This window comes from Sus scrofa, chromosome 13 (genome assembly GCF_054392235.1).
Source record: "Sus scrofa isolate SSC_HxYL_T2T_F1_AM1 chromosome 13, Sscrofa_HxYL_maternal_Yorkshire_Landrace_v2.0, whole genome shotgun sequence".
Taxonomy (NCBI): domain Eukaryota; kingdom Metazoa; phylum Chordata; class Mammalia; order Artiodactyla; family Suidae; genus Sus; species Sus scrofa.
Window position 1 is genome coordinate 43,402,024 of NC_139395.1, and position 24,162 is coordinate 43,426,185.

Here is a 24,162-nt window from a genome sequence, read left to right on the forward strand (position 1 = left end):
CCACACCCAAGGCATATGGAGGTTCCCAGGCTAGGGGTCTAATCGGAGCTATAGCTGCCAGCCTATAGCACAGCCGCAGCAACACCAGATCCTTCACCCAGTGAGCGAGGCCAGGGATCGAACCCTCAACCTCATGGTTCCAGACTATAGCTACATTCAACATCTTACTCCTCAGTTTCTTTCAGACTTGCTTTCAGGCCAAGTACCATCCTCGACTTCCCTTGCTTTTCTATCACCTGAATGAGCTTCTAGATTTTTCTGGGGAGCCATTTTTCATGAAGAAACGTTATTTAAAATTTTACCAGGAGTTCCCGTCGTGGCGCAGTGGTTAATGAATCCGACTAGGAACCATGAGGTTGCGGGTTCGGTCCCTGCCCTTGCTCAGTGGGTTAAGGATCCGGCGTTGCCGTGAGCTGTGGTGTAGGTTGCAGACGCGGCTCGGATCCCGCATTGCTGTGGCTCTGGCGTAGGCCGGTGGCTACAGCTCTGATTCAACCCCTAGCCTGGGAACCTCCATATGCCGTGGAAGTGGCCCAAGAAATAGCAAAAAGACAAAAAACAAAACAAAACAAAACAAATCAAAAAAATTTTACCAGGATTCTGGCATAGTGACTGGAGAAGAGAAAACGAAGCTGCATTAAGATGCAGACACATGGTGTTTGGCCAGGCCCACCTGCTGGTGCCTGACTCCTGCTTCTAGCCTGAGCTGGAGCCAGTCCCGTCCATTCTGGGGGAAAGTGTGCCTTGAGGTGTGGGGAAGACTCACAAATATGTGAAGCTATGGAGTGCAGATCCCCTGCAGGCAAAGGCTTATTACTTCATTGGATAATCTCAAGAGAGACCTTTACCTTGGGAATGAAGAAGTCGGTCCCCAGTACACACTGCTTCTGTCACCTCCCACCACATACACACACACACACACACACGCGCGCGCTCCATCGAGAAAAATGGAGTGGCATTGCTTTTCCTCCCTAGCATCCATTAGGCCTGGGGAATGATGGTTCCAGTGAAGAAGCCTTTCATTTAGGACCTGTATTGACCAAAATGTGTCTGTTAGGTGAGGGAGAGTTGCGCTGTCTTACAATAATTATTCTAAGTATGCTCACTGCATTCAGGAGGCATATACAGGCTCTATCTCTCTGCATTTTAAGGCTACTTAAAAAAATAAGATTGAATTTCTGTTCTAAAATGAACATTCGGTGTCTGCGTGAGAATCTCTGTGGTAAATGCCATATTGCCCTCTATTGGTAAGAACTCAAAAATCTCATTTGTCTCGGGGAGTAAAAATGAAGATAAATCCAGATATTCAAATATGCATTATATGGAAATACCTTTTTTGCTGATGTGTTTTTCTTTTTTCTTGTCCTCACTCTTATGTGAAAATCACATTTGCTAAAATATGTCAATAATGGCTTCTGAAACAGTTTTTATAAATTTCATAAATTAACAGTGACCTGATCTGACTTTTTTCTCCTTTTGCTATATAAACTTCCCTCTTACTATATTTGAAAAAGAAAATCACTATTTTTCTCTAACAATTTATTTCAGGGCATATGCAAATTATACTCAGTCTGTGTAATCTATGCAATGTGATGAAGCAGGTTTTTACAAGTGACCCTCTCTCTTCCCCCCAGCCCTTTCAGCACAGCGTTGGCAGATTACTGGATGCCTGTGGATTTGTATATCGGAGGGAAAGAGCATGCCGTCATGCACTTGTTCTATGCGCGATTCTTTAGTCATTTTTGCCACGATCAAAAAATGGTCAAACACAGGTGAGCATTTGCACGGCTTTGCAGAAAGAATTCAATTCCCTGAACAGCAACTAAAAGTGGGTGTTGTTTCTTCTGAAGCAGTGTGCGTATATACACAGAAGAACTGTATTTTTCAAGTACCCTTTAGAGGTCATTGTCAGCCTTAACCACTGGAGGTCCATTTCCAAGGCTTTGTCAGTTCTAGCCCAGAGTGTTTGCCTAGGATCTTCCCTTCAGCTCTTCTCTGATTAGCTGAGTTAAGTAATTGAAATTCTTGCTTCTGAGGCAGAAAGGAGCAGTTCATAATGTTCTATAGTTTTTTATAGCTTATCATGTGAGGTCATGCTTATCATCTGGCCCCTCTGTGTAAGCTCTGTTTCTAAGCTTGACTGATCCTGCCTTGATCTATCCCTGATAAAAGTATATAATAGATTAAAAGCTAGGGAATCACATTGTAAATCCATTGATAAATTCTTTTCCTGTTGGTCTACATTACCCCATTATGTTGCGGAAGATGTGTGCATGTATGCTTTTTTCCTATGAAATATATCATATATATGTCATATAAATATGCCATTGTATAATATATTTTTTAATTTATTTTTTAGGTTTTTATTTCTTCCATTATAGTTGATTTACATTGTTCTATCAATTTCTGCTGTACAGTAAAGTGACCCAGTCATACGTATATAATATATATATATATACACACATTCTTTTTCTCACATTATCCTCCATCATGTTTCATCACAAGTGACTAGATATAGTCACTGTGTATAATATATATTTAATGTATTATACAGTTTAAAAAATAAAAAGAACATCCATACACCCCCTCCTCAGATTAGGAAATAGAGTATTACAGACCCCTTGATATCTAGGGTGCCGCTCCCCGATGAAATCATCCCTCTTGCTGCACCACCACCCCTCCCCCCAGATAACCCTCTCCAGAATCTTGAATTGTTCATTTTCTTGCTTTTCTTAAACTTAATACTTCTTTATATATTTTTAAACAATATGTGTTGTTTATTTCCACTTGAACTTTATATAAGTAGAATCATATTCCTCGTGTTCTCTCTTGCTTCCCTGGCTCAGCATCTTTGGGAGTTCCTCCATGTTGCTGCATGGAGTTGCTTCCTGTCTTCCTGCATCTAGTGTTCCATTAAATGAGTGGAATTTCTAACACTGAGCTCAGTTTCTGTGTTCATACCACCATTAATGGTCCTTGGGCTACTTGGTGCAATTATGAACAAAACTGCTTTGAGCATCCTCGCACATGTTTCCTGACATACACGTGCCAGCAGTCCTTTGGGGTGCAACCTGGGGTAGGGTTGCTGAATGATAGGGTACACACAGGTTCAGCCTTGCTAAGGAATGCCAGGCTGTTTTCCAAATTGGTTATATAAACCTGCACTCGCACCAGCAGAGGTGAGGGTTCCTATCACTCTACATCTTCGTCATTACAACATACAGTACAGCCATCCCTGCAAATCCGAGGCGGGTGGGAGCCAGCACCCACCACAGATACCAAAATCTGCAGATGCTCAAGTTCTGTAGTCAGCCTTCCATATCTGTTGGTTCCATATCCATGGATTCAACCAACCGTGGATCGTAAACACAGAAGGCTGACTGTATTATCCACCATTTAAAATTTTGTCAAACTTTTTTCATTATGTAATGAATCACTTTGTGAGTTAAATTTGAATATAATGACGCTGCTTACTTAACGAAAATTAGGATATTTTCATTTTTTGTTTTTATTTTTTTGTCTTTTCTAGGGCCGCACCTGCGGCATATGGAGGTTCCCAAGCTAGGGGTCCAATCGGAGCTATAGCCGCCGGCCTACACCACGGCCACAGCAACTCGGATCTGAGCCATGTCTGCGACCTATACCACACCTTACAGCAACACCAGATCCTTAACCCACGGAGCAAGGCCAGGGATAGAACCCGCAACCTCATGGTTCCTGGTCAGATTCATTAACCACTGAACCATGATGGGAGCTCCTTAGGATGTTTTTAATATGTTTACGGACCTATGTTTCCTCTTCCATTAAATATCTATTTGTGTCCTTTGCCCTTATCTCTTCTGAATTGTCTTTTATTGATTTCAGCTATATGTATTGCAATATTTTTTACTAGTTCTTAGCTTATTTATGGTCTCTTTGATGAACAGAAACTTTAAATTTAACATAGTAAATTTTATAATCTTTTCCGTTATGGCTTTGCTTTTAGTGTCTTAGTACCTTTAATGGAATAGTCTATCTGTTTGCCTACTGATTGGTGGTGCCCTCTCTATTATAAATCAAGTTTTATGGAGTTCCCGTCGTGGCGCAGTGGTTAACGAATCCGACTAGGAGGTTGCGGGTTCGGTCCCTGCCCTTGCTCAGTGGGTTAATGATCCGGCGTTGCCGTGAGCTGTGGTGTAGGTTGCAGACGCGGCTCGGATCCCGCGTTGCTGTGGCTCTGGCGTAGGCTGGTGGCTGCAGCTCCGATTCGGCCCCTAGCCTGGGAACCTCCATATGCCGCGGAAGCGGCCCAAGAAATAGCAACAACAACAACAAAAAGACAAAAGACAAAAAGACAAAAAAATAAAAAATAAAAAAAATAAATCAAGTTTTATATATATGCAATGGTACATTTATGGTCTTTATTCCATCCATTGGTCTGTTTGCTTTTTGCTTTGCCAGTTATTTACTGTCATTATTTTCATTTTACAAGTGTTAATATCCAGTGAGAGAAGTCCTACTTTGTTCTTTGTCTTTAGGTGTATCTTGGCTATAATTGGGCCTTTGTCCTTCCATGTGCATTTAAGACTCAGCTTGTTAAATTCCACAAAACTATCTGTTGGATTTAAATGGAATTGCATTGAATCTATAGTTTTCTCGCTCTTGTTTCACCTCTGACCTTAACATCTGAAATAATTAATGCTGAGCCCTATTGTGGCTCAGCGGTAATGAACCTGACTAACATCCATGAGGATGGGGATCCAATCCCTGGCCTCGCTCAACAGGTTAAGGATCCGGCGTTGCCATGAGCTGTGGTGTAGGTCACAGACGTGGCTCGGATCCCCCGTTGCTGTGGCAGCTACAGCTCTGATTTGACCCCTACCCTGGGAACTTCCGTATGCCAAGGGTGCAGCCCTAAAATAATCATAATCATAATCATAATAAATGAAATAATTCCCCTTCTATCTGAAATATATGTTTAGAATATGTTCTCCAGTGAAGCTCTGTTAGTTCTTTTGTCTGAAAATACATTTATTTTTGCCTCATTTCTTAGAGTTTGCCGGCTCAGTGATACATTTAAAATGTTTTGGGTTTTTGTTTTTGTTTTTTTTTAATATTTATGTGTCCTTTTCTCTGGTTTTTTATCAGGTCAGCAATTCAGACTTTCTTGTCTGCCATACTGCCTGGAGCATAACTAGAATTTTTTTTCAGTTCTTGTTGTATTTTAGTTTTTTTAATACAGTGTCCTCTAGAATATTATTTAATTATAGAGAAGAAAAAGAAAAAAAGTATGTGACTATCTCCCTCTCCAGATACCTCATATTAACAAAAAAATAAAAATAATAAAAGAGTAATACATGCCTAAGATTTTAAAAATTTTGGGGGGAGTTCCCGTCATGGCTCAGCAATAACCAACTCAACTAGTATCCATGAGGACGTGGTTCAATTCCTGGCCTCGCTCAGTGGGCTAAGGATCCAGCATTGCCTCGAGCTGTGGTGTAGGTCACAGATGCGGCTCAGATCCTGTGTTGCTGTGGCTGTGATGTAGCCCAGCAACTATAGCTCCAATTCAGCCCTAGTCTGGGAACTTCCTTATGCCACGGGTGCAGCCCTAAAAAGACCAAAAAAAAAAATTTTTTTTTTTTGGCCATGCCCTAGGCTTGCAGAAGTCCCAGCCCAGGGATTGAACACATGCTGCTACAGCAGCTATTCAAGCCACACCAGTGACAACACTAGATCCTTAATGCACTGAGCCACCAAGGAGCTCCTTAACTTAAAATTTTTAAATGAATATTGAAATCTCCCTGCCTGCTCCCCACCCTTTACCCTTTTCCTTAACTCATTAAAAGTTTCTTTTAATTTCTTCCAGAAAAATATTTTACGTATCTCCATATTTCTATTGATATATTCATTTTAAAATGTTACATATATATAATGTATACGTATATATACATATGTATATATATGTATGTCTTTTGCTTTTTTTATTTAATAATATATCTGGGTGCTCCTTCCACAATCAGCATACAAATCTCCCATTCCTTTTAATTTATGCATAGTATTCCATCATATGGATACACCATCATTTATTTAAGCAGTTACCTATTTTTGCAATTGCTATTACAAAAAAAAAAAAGGGGGGCCAGCAACCCTCTATATTCTTGGCAGCTATTCAGGGTCATATCTATAAGGCTTAAATCCAGACACTGGAAAATGCTGAGTCAAAGAATGTGTGTTTTTAAAATTTTGATAAATCAAAAAAAAAAAAAATACATTGCCTAAATAAATTCTGTAATGCAGACTAAAAGCCAGTTTCTTTAAAATGAGGCACAATGAAAGCTCCCTCCCTTCACCCCACCCTCAGATCTTCTCCCTCACTCTGTGCATGCACAGCAGATAAAAAGTCTTCTGTACAGAAAACCAATTTAAGGTATAAATTAAGTGCTTAACATAATTTTCTTCTCATTGGTCCCAGGGACTTTCATGTATAAAAATAAACTGACCTGCATCAGAAGGACACTAACTATATTAATAGCAGTAGTCTTCAGGTAAATAAATTATAGCCATCCCTCAATATCCAGGGATGAATGGTTCCAGGACCCCCTGTGGGTACCAAATGGGATGGTCCAGTCCCTTGTGAAAAATGATGTCTGTGTGCATATAACCCAGACACACCTTCCCATACACTTTAAATCATCTATAGATTACTTATAATACCTAATACAATATATATGCTATGAAAATAGCTTTGAATACAATGTAAATGGTATGTAAAATAGTTGCCCATAAGTGGCAAATTCAAATTTTGCTTTTGGGAACTTTCTGAAATTTTTTTTTTTTGCTGAGTATTTTTAAAAAATATTTTATTGAGATACAGTTGATGTGCAAATATTGTGTTTCAGGTGTGCAACGTAGTGATTCACAATTTTTAAAGGTTGTACTCCATTTATAGTTATTATAAAATATTGGCTATATTCCCTGTGCCGTACAGTATATCCTCATACCTTATTTTATACCTAATAGTTCGTGCCTTTTAATCCCTCTTCCTATCTTGCCCCTTCCGCCTTCCCTTTCTCCTCTGATACTAGTTTGTTCTCTATCTCTGTGAGTCCACTTCTTCTTTGTTGTATTCATTAGTTTGTTGTATTTTCTGAATTTCGCATATGTGATGTCATATAATATTTGTCTTTGCCAGACTTATTTCACTTAGCATAATGCCCTCCATGCCCATCCATGTTGCTGCAAATGGTAAAATTTTATTCCTTTTTATGGCTGAGTAGTATTCCAGTGTGTGTGTGTGTGTGTGTGTGTGTGTGTGTGTGTGTGTATGTTCTTCAAAGGAAATGTTCTCCTTGATATAGGGAGAGATGGATAGAGGTTAAGTTCAAAGACCAAATACAACATGAGAAATATTTCCTTCCCATGCAGATGTAGAAACAAAGACCATGAATGATTTCTGACTCCTTAACAGTAGGACACATTTCTCAGTTTTGGGATAATTATTTGTCAAGGTAATGAACAAGTTATTAAATTATTCAATGGCCAACTATTTTAAGGAATAGGATGGCCCCAGCTACTTTTCTGATTTCTTTACAGTGTTTTAAAACTAGTTAAGGAGAAAAATGGTTTTGTAGGATTTTGATAAAGTTTTAAAATACAGTTTTAGATATGACTTGTTTCTATTCAAAATTAATTTCTAGGAGTTTCCATCGTGGCACTGCAGAAATGATTCTGACTAGGAACCATGAGGTTGCAGGATCGATCCCTGGCCTCACTCAGTGGGTTAAGGATCCAGCGTTGCCGTGAGCTGTGGTGTAGATCACAGACCCGGCTCAGATCTGGTGTTGCTGCGGCTGTGGTGTAGACCAGCAGCTGTAGCTCCAATTCAACCCCTGGCCTGGGAACCTCCATGTGCCATGGGTGCGGCCCTAAAAAGCAAAACAAACAACAACAAAAAAACCCAACAAAATTAATTTCTAATTTTCAAAGTCTTGAGGTACACCTGAAATTTGCCTTACCGTCAACTTTAAGGGACAGCTGTATGGTATAAATGGAAATATACCTATGTGATATATCTTTGTAATTCTTGACAAGATGGTAAGATCCTCTTCGATGCTCTTACCCTCTCTCTTCCCCAGAAAAGAGGGAAATTTATTTTAAGGACTCAGAAGTCTAACCTTTTTGAAGAAGGTGCAAAAGAAAGTCATCTTATCTCTGTTTCTCTGTACACTTGTCAGAGTTACTTCTGTTAAATCACATCCAGGTGACAAGAGCCTCTGAAAACTCTTTTCTGAGCATTATACCTCTTTATAGAAGGTGTTTTGGTAAACCAGTCAGCCTCACATGAGAGGAGAATCACCCACTTTCTGTGATGAGTAATTCAGAACTCTGATTCAAATTTTTGAAAGCCTCCAAACAATTTTATCAAGCTGGCCTAGGAGGAAATTTTGAGATCTGTCAACCACATGTGTATTTCTCTTTATTTTTTAGCTGTTTTTTCTCAAATGCGTATATTCAAGATTTCATGTCTATTTCTTTTTTCTTTTTTTGGCCACAACCATGGCATATGAAAGTTCCCAGGCCAGAGATCCAATACAATCTGCAGCTGTGGCCTACGCCATAGCCGTGGCCATGCTGTATCCTTAACCCACTGTGCCATAGTGAGCACTCCCAAAATTTCATGTCTATTGCTATATTCCTTTTTATTAGCATTGTCAGTTCTGGAGGAATTTGAGCCTACGACTGTTCCACTTTTGTTTTCATTTCTCAGTGCTTTGGCTATTGTCTCAGGTAGAACTTCTGGAATGAGAGTCCAGAGACCTCCATCCTGTGCTCACTTGGGCCTGTAATTAGCACTGTGGACAAGAGACCTGACTGACCCCTTTGGTTCTTAGTGGCCTCATGAGTTAGGGATTCAGTCACCTCTGAACACGCTTTTCACTCTATGATTCTGGTTAAATGTCTTCAAATATAAAAAGTAAAGGTTTATGTGGATCTAATAACCTTTCCTAATTCCTAAAAGAGTCCTGGCCCTTTCTTTCATCCCTTGCACATTTAGGTCTATAGTTTGGACTTTGAGAAGGTCTCTTTACCATTTACAAGCAGCTGTTCTCTAAATTGGGTGTGCCACACATGCAACAGCGGGGCCCTTTATTATGTGTCTGAAACACCAGGTTAATGATTAAGCTGGAATTGATGTCAGTGGGAAATTTGAAATAGAAGAAATATAAGTGATCAAGAAACATACTGTGAAATGTTTCTCTCACTGGCAGCAAAAGAAATACCACATGAATAGCAGTGCAGTACCATTTTCCATATCCTGATGAGAACAGCTCTCATATACTACAAGGCAACTGGGAATAACTTTTATGAAAAGCATTTTGGCAATATATATGGATAATGTTACAAAAATGTTATACTATGGACACACTAATTGCATTTCTAGAGATCTGTCTTAAGGAAGTAATCAGAAACACAAATTTATCCACCGAAGTGTTTGTGTATCATTTCAAATAGCTAAAAATTTGGGTACAACCTAAGTGCCCCCAAATGCCGAGAAAGGGCAAAGAATATGCCATCTCTATGGAGGGCTCTGGTACAACCCTTTAAAATCGTATTACAAAGAATGTTGACTAACAGAGAGAAAGACTTCTGAAGTAATGAGAAATGAACAAAGCAAGATAGAAAATTGTAGGTACAGTTTATCTCTGTCTTTATATGTTCATGCACACTGGTACACATACAGACAGCCAGAGAAAAGACTAGAAAATAATAAGTCAGCTCGTTAACACTGGTTTTCTCTGGATGATGAGCTTATTGATGATTTTATTGTTTTTTAATGCACTTCCTATTTTTACCAGACGTTTCAGAATGGTTATGTAACTTTACAACAGAAGGTAAAACGAAGTCATTACAGTTTATATTCTGAAGCAGAGAAGTGCGCTCGGCCTCGCGGTGTGATTTGAGGGTCTGGGGTCAGTCGGCACCAGCCACGGCTGGTTGTCAGCACAGGGCTAGAAGCCACAGCTGGCACACGTGGTTGGGGGGAGGTGTCTCAGCTCATCTCTGCTGCACTGAGGTCAGGAGCCTTCTCTCTTGCTTTGTGAGAGATAGCTGTAACTCAGCGTCTTGTCACTTTTTATTCTTGCTCTTTCATATAGCTCAGACACTAAATTCCCTGAATCGCCATTCTCCCTGCAGTTTGCAGTCGCAAAGAGTGGGGTGGTGTCTGAGGCTGCTGCTCCTGTGCTAACAGCCACCTGCTGAACGCTGAGAACTCCGCAGTCTCGTCCATGGTCTCTGGAGCTCTCTGCTGTTTCTCTGTGCACACCAGAAACAGCGCTGTTGGGAAAAGGCAGCGTAAGAGAAGAGAAACTTTACTTGAGTCTCGCCATATTAATAAGACTTCCTTCCGTGCCCCTGACTGGCTGCTAGAAAACAGAAATGGTGATATTTCAAAAAGAGCCAGGGCTTGATACTTAGAAACTGGCTAATTACGTGAACATGATGCTCCTAGACACAGGGCAAGGATGCAGAGCAAGGTGAACTTAGTCTGAAAAGTCCAAGTTAGAGACTGTTTCTAGAGCTGCATGGATTTTTGTTCTGTTCTTTCCAGATCTGCATAGTAGTGCCTGACCAGGCAGAAGAGTTGGGAGCAGGCTAGCCAGGGCTTCCTAAGTAGGCAACTGTTATCTGCAGGGGCTGGTTAGGGCTCTGATGAATCCTGAGATTCTTTTAGCCACATCTTGGTTAATATATTCCTGTATGCAGTGATTTTTATAAGGGTGCTTGAAAAAGCCAGTCAGTATATGTTCTGAAATTCCTTGTTTATCCTAGTAATTAGTAACCTCCTCCCTCCCTCCTGTCTTCCTATCCACCGTCCTTCCCTTCCTTCTTTGCTCCCTTCCTTCCTTGGAAAAAGAGGCCTTTCAGTGACCAGCAGGTATTAATTGTTGTAATTTCTGAATTAGCACAGTCCAAATGTTTTATCAAAGAAACACTGAAGAGTCTATGACTTTTCCTTTTTTTTAGTTTTTTTTTTTTTTTTTTGGTCTTTTTGCTATTTCTTGGGCTGCTCCCGCGGCATATGGAGATTCCCAGGCTAGGGGTCCAATCGGAGCTGTAGCCACCGGCCTACACCAGGGCCACAGCAACGCGGGATCCGAGCCGCGTCTGCAACCTACACCACAGCTCACGGCAACGCCGGATCGTTAACCCACTGAGCAAGGGCAGGGACCGAACCCGCAACCTCATGGTTCCTAGTCGGATTCGTTAACCACTGTGCCACGACGGGAACTCCTTTAGTTTTTTTTTTGACCATACCCACAGCACATGGAAGTTCCTGGACCAGGGACGGAACCCACGCCACAGCAGCAACCCCAGCCACTGTGGTGATGACCACCATCCCTGACTTTTCATCATTCCGCTTGTTTATAGCTGTGCTACAGTGCGAACAAACGTAATCCATCCCTTGGGGTGGTAATGAAGGAGTAAGAAGAAAGCTGACTCAGAAAAGAGCACACATCTGTATTCATGAACGTAAAACCACCTAGGCCTTCCTCAAGGCAGAAATCCTGCAGAACTCCTCTACCTTTACTGGTGTCATAGTCAGAAGGGGCTTGCTGGTGGTTTGGAATTGCAGATTTTTCTTATTCTTGTAGCCCTCCCTGCTATACGCAGTCATTATGAGGAATGAATAACTCAGTTGCTTGTGCACGTTTGTTCCCACGTACCAATTGTTGAGTGAATGAATGAATGATTCAACAAATGGCAAATGTACTAACTACACTGTTGTGAATCTGAATATTAACCTTGGCAACGTGGCATGATCTCTGCTGCAGCAGGACTGGGCTCCGTGTCCAGCAGGGCCCTTGCTGTCCCCTTGTGCCTCGTCCCCAGACACTGCTCATTTCCTGTCACACTTCATGGCTCCCCCTGGTGGGGTCGTGGTGATTTATGAGCACGTCTTGAGCCTCCTGTTTTATGGTGAGCTCTTTGATTAATTGCAGAGGGCTCTGTACCCAGGTGTCGCTCAATTCCAAGTGTGACTGCTCCTCATTCAGGGCTAAAATACACCTGAGAGCAGACAGAATGAGAACCAGCTCCCCGGAGTCCCAGGGAGAGTGGAGGGAGAATCACTGGGCAGTGAGCAGCTTTCTGGGAGCTGGGAAGCACCCCTCCCGCTGTAGAGTTTCTCTACCACACTCCCGAGCAAGCGCTCTCCCACTCTCATTGCCTCGCTCCTGCTGATCTTCCCAAGAGCATGAAGTAGATAGAGTTTGAAATTACTGAGTGCGCCTCTCTCTGCACAGAGGTCTCACCCCAACTAGAAGTCATGGCACCCAGTGCCCGCCTTCATCCCCCTTTCTTCCTTCCTCTCTTGTCCTCTTCACATTGACCCCCCTTCTGCCACTGGCAGGTTTATTTATCCATTCATGGAAACAGACTTGGCCTAGCTCAGGCCAGTTGGCATTAATTGAGCATCTGCTCTGAACTAGGCACTGGGAAGGGTCTAAAAGGATTTTCCTCCCCCTCCTCCTCTTCCTTCCACTCAGGAGGAAGACAGGCAGCAGAGTAACTCACCTGCATACACAGTAGCATTTAATGTCTTCCAGATGCAGTTACAGGCACCACACCAGACACACCAATAAGGAAGGAGCAGCCAATTCTGACCAGGAGGGCTCAAGACGCCTTCCCAGTGGAGGTGACATTTGAGTTGAGCCTGGAAGGAGTAGAGGGTTTTTCTTTTTTGAGGCAGTTCCTATTATCTGTCCATTTTGTTTTTGTTTTATTTTTTTATTACTCAATGAATTTATTACATTTGTAGTTGTACAATGATCATCACAGTCTAATTTTATAGAATTTCCATCCCACAAGCTGAAAGGAGTAGAGTTTTGACAAATGGGCAGTTTCGATAACACCAGGAAACAGTGTGAGTGAGGACGTAGACGTGTCTGTGGGCACCATGTAAGAAGGAACAAAGGAAGCGAAAAAGGAGGGAGAGAGGTCCTTGCTGGCCAGGCCAGGCAGTTGGACTTGATGTGGCAGGAGTTGATCCTCAGATCTGACTGAACTCTCTCTTCCTCCCCCCATCCCAGCTCTGTGAGTGGCCGGGCATTGGTTTGCTTCAAGGCTAGCAGATAGACTGGCTCCCAGAGGGCGGGGATTGCTTTGCCCACCGCAACATCCCAGTGCCTGGCTCAGTGCCGGACACATAGTACGTACTTGTAAATACCTGCTGAATAAAGAAATTTCACGTGGTAACTCTGCTTTATGAGAACATGGTGCCAGGAACTCTGAGGCAGTCTGAGTCCACCGGGAAGTGCTGCCGTGAATCAGCTATTGGAGGTGGGGTGGGGGCTATCAGGGGCCCCAGGACAGTCAGGCCAACTCTCTCCTTCCATCCCTGCAGTATTGCAGCCCTGGGAGGAGGCAGCCCAGGTGACCTTCAGCTCTTGAGTTATGTGGTTGCTAACTTTCAGAGATTAAGACTTATTCATTTAACTAGCAGGCCTTGTTTTGAGTGTCATGCTATTTCAAACGGAACATCTGCCATTCTGAGGAAGGCCCAAGCCTCCAGTGTGGATGCTTCCCCAAGGTCCCTCATTCCAAAGGAGAAGTGGCTCTGCAACAGGCCATGAGCTGATTCATGGCATTAGCAGCCAAGCTGGTGGGGCTCCTGATGGGGAGATGGTGCCTGGAAGTGGGAAGAGAGGGGCTTTAGGAGGTGGGTCACATTCTGGTCATTGACCTGGGTCCTGGTTACACAGGTATGTTTATGTTGTGGAAAGTCATCAAGTTTTACCCCTAGGATTTATATGCTTTTTCGTGTGTTTTACTTTATTTAAGAGTTGACTTTAAAAGAGAGAGAAAAAGGGAAAGACTTATAAAAGATGAGGCCTGAGGTGTGCAGCCTTAAGCAGAAAACCTGGAATTTGGGTCAAATTCCTGCAGGTTGCAATTCTGCCAATTCCCAGAAGGGGGCAGCAGTGTGCCACTTAATAAAGTGCGTGGATGGAAGCAAGATTCCATATTACTGCCCTTGCCCCTTCTGGAGGCTTTAACGCTACTGATTCTGATCATCATTCTGGTCTTTAACTTCGGGACCCAGACTATTCCCTCCCTACACCTATCCCAAAGACATCTTTTTTATTTCTCTTAAGAGTGACCAAAGATGTACTCCCAGTGAGAGAGGAGAGGAAACACCTCAAAAACTGGTGCAAGGACACTGGAGCCTAAGATGATAATAGCAAATTCATCCTCCTGGCACAAAGCACAGCAGGGACAAGGTTACAATTTGCCCCTTTTGTGTTAAGCAGCAACATGTAAAATTATTTGAGGAAGATTACTAAAAGACAAACTAGTGCTCAAAAGCATAAAGTCGAGCCCACTGATGCCCAGAGAAGGTGCCCCTGGGGGCTGGGGGAGGCATTCCTCCCATGTAGAACATTCGCTCACTTTGTTTTGTATTCAGTTTCTTCTGCCCAAAAAAAGGTGCCATGTGATTTTCCACTTCTGGGTTTGTGTGTGTGTGTGTGTGTGTGTGTGTGTGTCTTTTTAGGGCTGCACCCATGGCATATAAAGGTTCCCAGGCTAGGGCTCAAATCGGAGCTGTAGCTGCCAGCCTACACCACAGCCACAGCAGCGCCAGATCCGAGCCATGTCTGCACCCTATGTCACAGCTCACGGCAACGCCGGATCCCTAACCCACCGAGCGAGGCCAGGGATCGAACTTGCGTCCTCATGGATCCTAGTCAGATTCATATCTGCTGAGCCATGATGAGAACTCTTCCCCTTCTGTTTTAAAACTGCATTGTGAAGTTCCTGTTGTGGCAAGGTGGAAATGAATCCGAGATCTATGAGGACGTGAGTTTGATCCCTGGCCTCTGCTCAGTGGGTCCAGGATCCAGCGTTCCCGTGAGCTGTGGTGTAGGTTGCAGACGCAGCTCAGATCTGGCATTGCTGTGGTTGCAGTGTAGGCCAGCAGCTGTAGCTCTGATTCGATCCCTAGCCTGGGAACTTCCACATGCCGCAGGTGTAGCCCTAAAAGGCAAAAAAAACAAACCAAACAAAACAAAAACTGCATTGTGTTGTTTCTGTAGTGAGGTTAAAATCCAGGTGCCACCTCAAACTGGATGGAAAGCAAAGGTGGCTTCAGGAGCCGGCACCCCAAAACATTCGTGTCTTCCTCCTTCCGCCCCACCATCCGTCTGTTCATTCACATTTGTTCATCCATCTGTATGGTAAACATGTTTCAAGATCCTTTTGTCCATTGGGTACAGTGCTAAGTGCTGAGGACAGAGAGAAGGACAAGAGAATAGGATGGATGGGTATTTATGTTGTTATGTTGGATCACAACGCAGCCTGGTCATGCTCTTCACACAGGCTGTGCTGGACACAGCAGGGCTCAAAGGAGGGTCCTGAGCTGTGTGAAGGGGACTTCATGCAGGGACCAGTGACAGCCACCAAAGAAGGGAATGGCTGAGCTCTGTGGTGGAGGGGAACCCAGGCTGAGGTGGGCGTTCCTGCTGAGTCCTAGGGACCGTGGCATGTTCTGGGAACGGTGAGAGGTCCATGTGACCTCCAAGGACAAGGGCATTTAGGGGTTAGGGGAGAGGCCAGGAAGGTAGGCAGGACTGACAGTACAGAGAACTCCATGCTCCCTGTGTGGGTCCATTTCCCTGAGCTTCCTGAGGAAGAGATAGATCTGGGCCCTTGGGCATCAGCACCCCAACCTGCCCAGGACACAGCTTGTGTGGCCCAGAGACCAAGTTTCCTGGTGCTGCCTCTGCCGGTGTTCCTAAAAAATGGGATCACAGACATGCCCTGCTCAGGATGCTCCCAGGTTAAAATACAGTGTGAGATCCAAGTGAGTTGTGGTTTTAAATCATTTTTCACATCTTTCAGTCACTCACATTTTCTGGGAATCATGCTGGGACATGGCACAAAAGGATGTCATTCTGCCAGTTGTGACATTGCTGGTAGAATGTCTTGGAGGTGGAAGGAAGGCAGTTGTATGATTCAAACAAACTTATTATTAAGATCGATTTTAGAGCCAGAGCAGTGGAGTGACTGTTTTTGAACACAGGCACATGTGGAATTTCTTTCAAATTAACACAGTACCATGCTGGACAGGCCCAGTGACACTGAGTAATTTAGTGAGGTTTCAGAAATATGTTCTCTATCTCCATTTGATGTTTTTTGTTTTGTCTTATTAGGGCCACACCAGTGGTGGTGGCATATGGAGGTTTCCAGGCTAGGGGTCCAATCAGAGCTACAACTGCTGGCCTATGCCACAGCCACAACAAGGCCAGATCCAAGCTGCATCTGCGACCTACACCACAGCTCACTGCAACACCGCATACTTAACCCACTGACCGAGGCCCGGGATCAAACCTTCGTCCTCTTGGATCCTCGTCAGATTCATTTCCACTAAGCCATGACAGGAATTCCTCCATTTGATGTTAATATTTGGGTCTTTTCCATCTTGGAAAATATATCTCCACACACATACCACCAAACTCACACGTGCACACATGCACGCGCACGCACGTGTGCACGGACACACACACACACACACCGTCATAACAAGATTTTAAAACATGAAGGCCAGGCATTCCCATCGTGGCTCAGTGGTTAATGAAGCTGACTAGGAACCATGAGGTTGCAGGTTCGATCCCTGGCCTTGCTCAGTGGGTCAAGGATCCAGCGTTGCCATGAGCTGTGGTGTAGGTCCCAGACATGGCTCGGGTCCTGAGTTGCTGTGGCTGTGGTGTACGCCGGCGGCTACAGCTCCAATTCGACCCCTAGCCTGGGAACCTCCATATGCTAAGGGAGTGGCCCTGGAAAAGACAAAAAAAATATATGTATATTTTTATACATAAATATATACATATGCCAGGAATCCAAGCTGACCTTCATCTCTTCCTCCATCTATCTCTTTGTTCCACTCCACCCTCTGAATCCACTAGAAAGTTTCCTTTCAACCACTTCTGTCCACACAACCGCTGTGACAGGGCTGCACAATGCACAGGTCAAGGGCCTGTCCAAAGGCCTTGCTCTGTATCAGGATTCATCTAAATTAGCCTCGCCTGTGAAATGAGGTCCTGTGCAATTAACAAAGCCACTCCGTCCTCCTCCATCACTAGAGCTGGGTTTGTGGCCTGCTTGGCCTCCCTGAGGTTATTGGGCTTTTGAGTCTCTAAATAAAAGCGTAAGTGAGCTTGAAGCACCCAAGCATTTGTACATTGGGAGGTGCATCGTGCTGGGGTGATGTTGATGAGAACGTCAACACATCCCCAGACTCAGACGTCCCTCCCTGCCTTATAGTATGAAATACGGACACCCGCTTTCAGCCTCCGCCTCCACCTCCAATAACAATTTCAAATATGAAATAAAGTAATTTCAGTACGAGGCTCAACTGCTGCTTGTACTCTTAAGAGAAAACGTTTGTATTTCACTGCGCAGCCAGTAAGGGTGTGACTAACACTACCTTGTGAAAAAACAGGCACTATAAATAAGTTATCATCCACCCATATGTAAAACACTAGGTAGCTGTTTGAAAATGAAACAGACCTGCATCGACTAATAGTAACGGCCTTGTCAGAGGGGAATGGGCCTAGGAAGGTGGGGCATGGGTGGGGAATTTGAACAGAAAAGGTGCATTCATGTATAGTTTGTATGATTTAAACATTTTAAAGTGAATGTAAGCAGGCTCTGTATAAAATTTAAGGGAAGAGTAATCTTGAACAAAACCCCAATGTAAACCTTTCTGTGTCCTCTTGAGCCCTTCCTTACACCAGGCCCAACATCACTGACATTTGTGTGGTCGTTTAAAATTTACAAGTATTTTCAGTCATTTCATTTCATCCTCCCAGCAACATTTTGAGGTAGGTTTTCATTTTATTTTGTTTGTCTTTTTTTAGGGTTGTACCCACAGCATATGGAACTTCCCAGGCTAGGGGTCAAATTGGAGATGCAACTGCTGGCCTACACCACAGACACAGCAACATGGGATCTGAACCGCATCTGCGACCTACCCCACAGCTCACAGAAATGCCGGATCCTTACCCACTGAGCAGGGCCAGTGATTGAACCCTCATCCTCGTGGGTACTACTCAGATTTGTTTCCACTGCATCACAGTGGGAACTCCAAGGCATGTTTTTATCATCCCCATTTTACAGATGAATGGACTGATGCTCAGTGCAAGTAAGTGACTTGCCTTGGCTCATGAAAGTCATTAAGAAGCAGAATAGAGATTCAGATCCAGGCCTTCCAGACCTGAGACCTGGTATTCTTTCTACTTCGCCGCATTGGAAAGTAGTTAATCTCTGCCGATTTGGCTTAACTTTCTTATCGTTTATGTGTAAGAGGCCACTTATTCAAGTTGGGTTTATAAGTGGCATTTGTCCACCTGTCTGTTTTTATGAAGGACGGTTATCTCTACCCAGCAGCTGGTAAGGTTCGTACTGCTGTTTTCCAGATGCTTTGAATTCCTACCCCAGTTTTCTTTTCCTCTTAATCTTTCCTCAGAGAGCCTTTTCATAAGCTGCTGGCCCAAGGCCTTATCAAGGGGCAGACATTCCGCCTACCATCTGGACAGTATCTCCAGCGAGAAGAAGTGGATCTCACAGGTGAGAATGGCCCTCTCATCCCAGCCAGGTGATCACAGAGAACTGAGCAGTGGGCGCTGCCGAGCCCAGGCTGAGCTGCCAGGGAACCCAGGGGAGCGCTCCTTTAGCCTCATGGTCTCAAGGCCTCAGCTTGCTGTGGGCAGCTCCTGAGGCTCCCAGCCCCTTCTCATCTAGCTCAAGTGTCATTTCAGCTTCTGGAAGGGTAACATAGAGTCAGCACTGGGTCATCTGCTGTCCTAGCCTGCATTTGGTAGCCCATCTAGGCGGGTGTTTCAGAACCTCAGGGGACCACCACCACACTACTGCTCCCACAGTGCCCAGAGCGCCCCCTGGTGGAATACCTCCCCCTGACTCCCTGGGCTTCCCTCTTCCAGCTTTTCCTTTCACCCTGTGTTTTCACTCATCCTCAGAGAATTTCCGGTGACAGGAAGAGGGTGTATCACGTACACTTAGAATACACATAAATGACGTGTTAGAAAATTAAGAGGCAGCTGTGAGAAACTATGGCCATTAAACATAGAATCACCAGTGCGTAATGAATTTAAGTAAACCCACCAACTCCTTAAATGGTAGACAGCCTCCCAAGCCAATCACTAGAAGGAAGGGTTGGTGGGAGCAGTCAATGGAATTGCCTAATTAAAGCAGTCATTTTACCAGAGCGTGAAACGGAAGGTCCATGGGAGGAAACGGAGCTGGAGAAGCAGAATTTGGCAGTGTTTCTCCAACACAGAAAAGTGGGAAAGGAGCTAAATTCAGCGGCCATGTAACTCGCAACTGCTAGTGAAGTGCTGTCTGTCTGTCATGGGCAGGGCTGCCCTGTACAGCTGTGCAGTTTGTGCACTGCACAAAGGTAGCCAGCCAAGGGGGTGAGCAGGGCCTAAAATCCAGACACTCGCCAGACCACACACCTCAGGGCCACATCTGCCAAGAGAGGGCACCTTTTTCTAATGTCTCAGCTTCTCTGCCCAGAAAGATACCTTTTTCCTAATTTTCACAGCAGTGTTGTTAAGGTTAGTCACAGCCCAGCCTTGGGGTGTCGGCTAGAGGGGGCAGTGGTTCCCTGGGCCTCACCACAGCCGGGATAAAACATCTGGGACGTCAGTCTCCCTTGGCTCAGACGTCATGGGGCCAGGCCATGTCGTGAGCATCTTTTCCCTTCCCACGCAGACTTGCCCCTGGGGGAGGATACGTGCTTGGATCAGCAAGGGCAGGCATCCATCTGCTTGGTGGGGAGGCTCTCAGGATGTGTGGAGCTGGCTTGTAGGTGTATACGCCGGGCCTCTGGGAGTTTGGTTTCTCTTGGAGTCGGGAAATATTTAGCTGGAAAGAACAGAAATGCACCTAAAAGTGGCTTTTGCACCAGAATAAGGGACATCAGCTGTAGGAAATATGGCATGTAGGAGGCCGCCAGGCCACCCCTCTCCTCTCTCTTTCTCAAGCCTCTAGTTCCTTTTCCAGCACCTGTCAATTCTTCCGCTCTGTTCTCCTTCCTCTGCCAGGCCTGGATTCTGCTCTCCCCAATTTCAGTTTACACAGTGATCTTGGGCAGCCGCAGGGCCAAGTCTTGCCCTTTCTCTTTAGGACCTTCTGGTTCCAGTGCCGAACAGCACGGAAACAGTTTCTGCCTCTTAGTTCCAGTTCCTGAGACAGAGGCTTAGCCTCATCAAACATCCCTCCTGGTCCAACCGCTGGAGCGCAACAACACAGTCACTTCATCCGAACACGGCCATGGGGGGCCTCCATCAGCACCATCTGGACCAGGGGTGTGGGTGGGAAGGAGACGGAGAACAGGGCTCTGCAAAGGGACACCACACTTACCGTGGGCCCTGATGGTGACTTTAGCATGGACAGGAACACCTAACCTCCAGGTGAAGTGACCTCTCAGGTGCTTTGCTGCTCCGAGACCCTGATGGGTCAGCTGCCAGCTTCCAGGGGAGACCCTGAATGTGTAAAGGAAAGAGCAGTATGCCAGCCTTTCTTATTCTCTTCTACTTATCTTTTTTGTATATGAGTAATTTCCTTTTTATAAAGAGGGAAATCACTGTCTTATTTTGAAATTGAGAAGAAGATGGCACAGGCTGTCGTACATGTCATATATATTCATGAAAGATTTATGTTTTGCTGTTTTGTTTTCCTTCAGGGCCGCACACACGGCATATGGAAGTTCCCAGGCTAGGGGAAGCTGTAGCCAACGGCTTATGCCACAGCCACAACAACATCAAATCTGAGCCATCTCTGCAACCTGCACCACAGCTCACGGCAACACTGGATCCTTAACCCACTGAGCAAGGCCAGGGATCGAATTTGCATCATCATGGAGTTCCCATTGTGGCACCGTGGTTAACGAATCCAACTAGGAACCATGAGGTTGTGGGTTGGATCCCTGGCCTTGCTTAGTGGGTTAAGGATCCGGCGTTGCTGTGAGCTGTGGTGTAGGTTGCAGATGCGGCTCGGATCCCGCGTGGCTGTGGTGTAGGCCGGCGGCTACATCTCTGATTAGACCCCTAGCCTGGGAACCTCCATATGCTGCAGGAAGTGGCCCTAGAAAATGCAAAAAATAAAATTAAAAAAAACAAAAAAAAAACTGCATCATCATGGATGCTAGTCATATTCGTTTCCGCTGAGCCACGACAGGAACTCCTATTCATGAAAGATTCGTGATGGCAGGTGGGCCTCGTTTATTAAAAACAAAACATTTTTATGATCTACAGCAAGAGAACAGGCATGTTAAGTGAATTAGTGGAATTCTCCAAATGGACATTTTAAATTGTTCACACAGTATTTTCTTATTGAGTATATTGTTACAGAACCAATTCCTGCTGATGCATTGTTCCGGTGTCTAGGTTCTGTTCCTGTTCACGTGAAGACAAGGGAGAAATTAGAGGTGACGTGGGAGAAGATGAGCAAATCCAAGCACAATGGGGTGGACCCCGAAGACGTCGTGGAGCAGTATGGCATCGACACCATCCGGCTGTACCTCCTTTTTGCCGCCCCTCCTGAGAAGGACATCTTGTGGGACGTGAAGAGTAAGGCACCTTCCTCCTCTGGAATCCCCTTCAGGTGCCAGGGAGGTCGGGGCAGGAAATGTCTTTGCGAAAGACGGTAGTAGAAGGTTCTAGGAATCAGCTCCTCGAAGCAAGGAGCAGTTTGCCCAGCGTCCTGTGCCATTGCTGGACCAGTGTTCTGGGGTGCAGTGAGCCTCAGCCCACAGGGCAGCTCGCTGGGATTGCAGTTACCCAGTCCTTGCCCCCACCCTGCCGACCCAGCCCCAGGATGGGGCCCCTGAGCTCACCCTGTGCAGGTCGGTGGTGTTCTCAGGCAGCATCTACAAGGATCCCCCACTTTGAGAACGTTTCCCTGAACCAGACTGGCTCTCAGGGTACTCCTAGACACTGTGGTCCACTGTGGTCCATGTTTTACCCTGAAAGGTTTTTTCTGAAAGAGTGTCATTGCCCCTCACGAATCCAGAGACCCTCACATGTGATCTAGTCCTCGTGTTACCTGTGACCTCTTCAGTCACCCACAGCAGCCTCCAGAGTCCCCCCTCAAGGGAGATTCATTCCCTCCAAAGGTGTTTAGATCTCAGTAGCGGGAGGGAAAGTAATCTCAGATGTCTGGACCTAGACTGCGCTGTCCAGCAGCAGGTCAGTTCTCCGACCAGTCTGCCCCAGGTGCGCTATGAGAAGGTGCCTGTGTCACCATGTAGTTCAACATACCGTTTCTGGGGGGGAGTGTGGTCTGGACCAGTGGTCACAGATGCCAGCTCTGGAGGTCGAGTCCCCAGGGACACTCAGAGGTAGGTTCAGTCTCCCCACCCCTTCCTGTGGGACCAGCGCCAGGAATCTGTTTCCAACAGACCTTCCAGAAGGTCCTGCTGGGCATCCAGGCTTGAGAAGGTCTAGTCCAGTGGCTCGAATGTAAAAGACCTGACTAAGTGATCTAGCCACGTGACCCAAGGCCCCAGGCAAAGCCCTTGAGCTTCTCCAGGAGAGATGAGCAGCTGGATTTAACAAACATGTCTGAAATATGTGATACACACAGAGCTGGCAAGGACAGGGATCATGGTAAAACACCTCACACTGTGCAGCAGTGTGGCGCTGAGCATGGTCTGCGGTTCACCACTGCCACCGCATGTTACCTGTCCACGTGAGATGGGGGAGCCTGTCTGCAAGCGCACAGCAAGCTTTCCTAATTAAGGAGGCAATGACCTGAGGCACATCTGGGCCCAAGCTTCTGAGCTCCTTGTCAGCCATCCTGTGTTCTGGGTGTCCAGGGCTCTAGGAAATGATAGAGTCAGTCCTGGTCTAGGTTCTCAGACTCTGCAAACCAGGGGGACCCTTCACCCTGCCCTTGGAGAGACCCATCAGGGCACAATGAAGTGTCTTACTCACAGGTGCTTTGTCGCTTAGATGGGACCAAACCCATTATTCTCACGTGTCTCTCTTTCTCTCCCTCATTCATGGACGTGACGCTCAGCTGACGCTCTCCCCGGGGTGCTGAGGTGGCAGCAGCGTCTGTGGGCCTTGGCAACGCGATTTATCGAGGCCAGGATTTCCGAGAAGGTTCCCAGGCCTCAGCTGTTGAGTAACAAGGAGAAAGCGGAGGCCAAGAAGCTGTGGGAGTACAAGAACTCGGTCATCTCTCAGGTCAGAGACCAACCAGGGGACACTGGTTGATCTGTAAATGAGCCCTTATGATCCATGTGGTCCACGCTACCTCAGAGTGGGCACAGTGGGTCTTCCTCCTTCCCACTCACTATGATTAACTGACCTCACTGCTCTGGGAATTTCACCAAGGTGGAGCAACAGTGCAGATACAGATTCTAATGCAAAGAGATGCTCGCAGGACATGGCTCCCTCTAATGATGATCTGATTTATCCATCCCAGATCTCAGGAAGCTGCTCACTCTCCTTGTTGCAATATTTAACACATCCAGATAGAGAACCAAATTTAATATCACACTGATGACACCCTATATATGTTGTAAAAACAGACACAGAATTTTAGAGTTGAAAGGGGCATGAAAAGACTCTTCATTAGCTTCCTTATGTTATAGAAAGGGACAGAACTGAGGCACCGAGAGGTTAAGTGTCCTGTGAAAGTCACACAGCTAGTGAGGAACTGAGCAGAGAGTTCCCTGATATTCAGCTACTTTGTTACACGGTATTTGTGTGAGTTAATTTTTGCAAATAGATGAATCGTTCGTTTCACCTTCTTAGAGAATCATATATTGTTATCTAAATCATTTTGAAAGATTCTTCCTTGGTAGCATCCTTTAAAATTTTTCACCTAGAAGTCTGCCATAATACATGACATTCACCTTTTTAAGAACTACGTGGGAAAATGTCATGTCTTTGAAAGAAAATCTGAAGCTATTTTTTAATGCGTACCACATACCCCATATACTCCTTAGGCAGAATTTTCTTTTTTATAAGATGTGCTGATGCAAACTTATAGTCAGCCAAGGTCATTTCTCTGGACTCTGATAACTGATGACATTGAAGGAACAGGGCTTTTCCTCTGGCTTGTGTAGCTACAGTGGGCCTGCAT

General features: G+C 45.1%; 1 protein-coding gene across 5 annotated transcripts in view; it reads left to right on the plus strand.

The window, feature by feature from the left end:
• The window catches only part of LARS2 (leucyl-tRNA synthetase 2, mitochondrial), a 167,539-nt gene that overhangs the window by 121,598 nt on the left and 21,779 nt on the right, over positions 1-24,162 (plus strand). For 2 of the 5 annotated variants that reach the window (XM_084988037.1, XM_021068636.2), the window contains exons 14-17: positions 1,635-1,772; positions 18,512-18,612; positions 21,456-21,638; positions 23,089-23,258. In XM_084988037.1, the coding sequence (XP_084844163.1) occupies positions 1,635-1,772; positions 18,512-18,612; positions 21,456-21,638; positions 23,089-23,258 (592 nt within the window). Of the gene's footprint in view, positions 1-502; positions 588-1,634; positions 1,773-18,511; positions 20,382-21,009; positions 21,197-21,455; positions 21,639-23,088; positions 23,259-24,162 lie in introns of those variants that run through there. The other 3 variants (XR_014822944.1, XR_014822943.1, XR_014822945.1) reach the window with 3 other exon arrangements.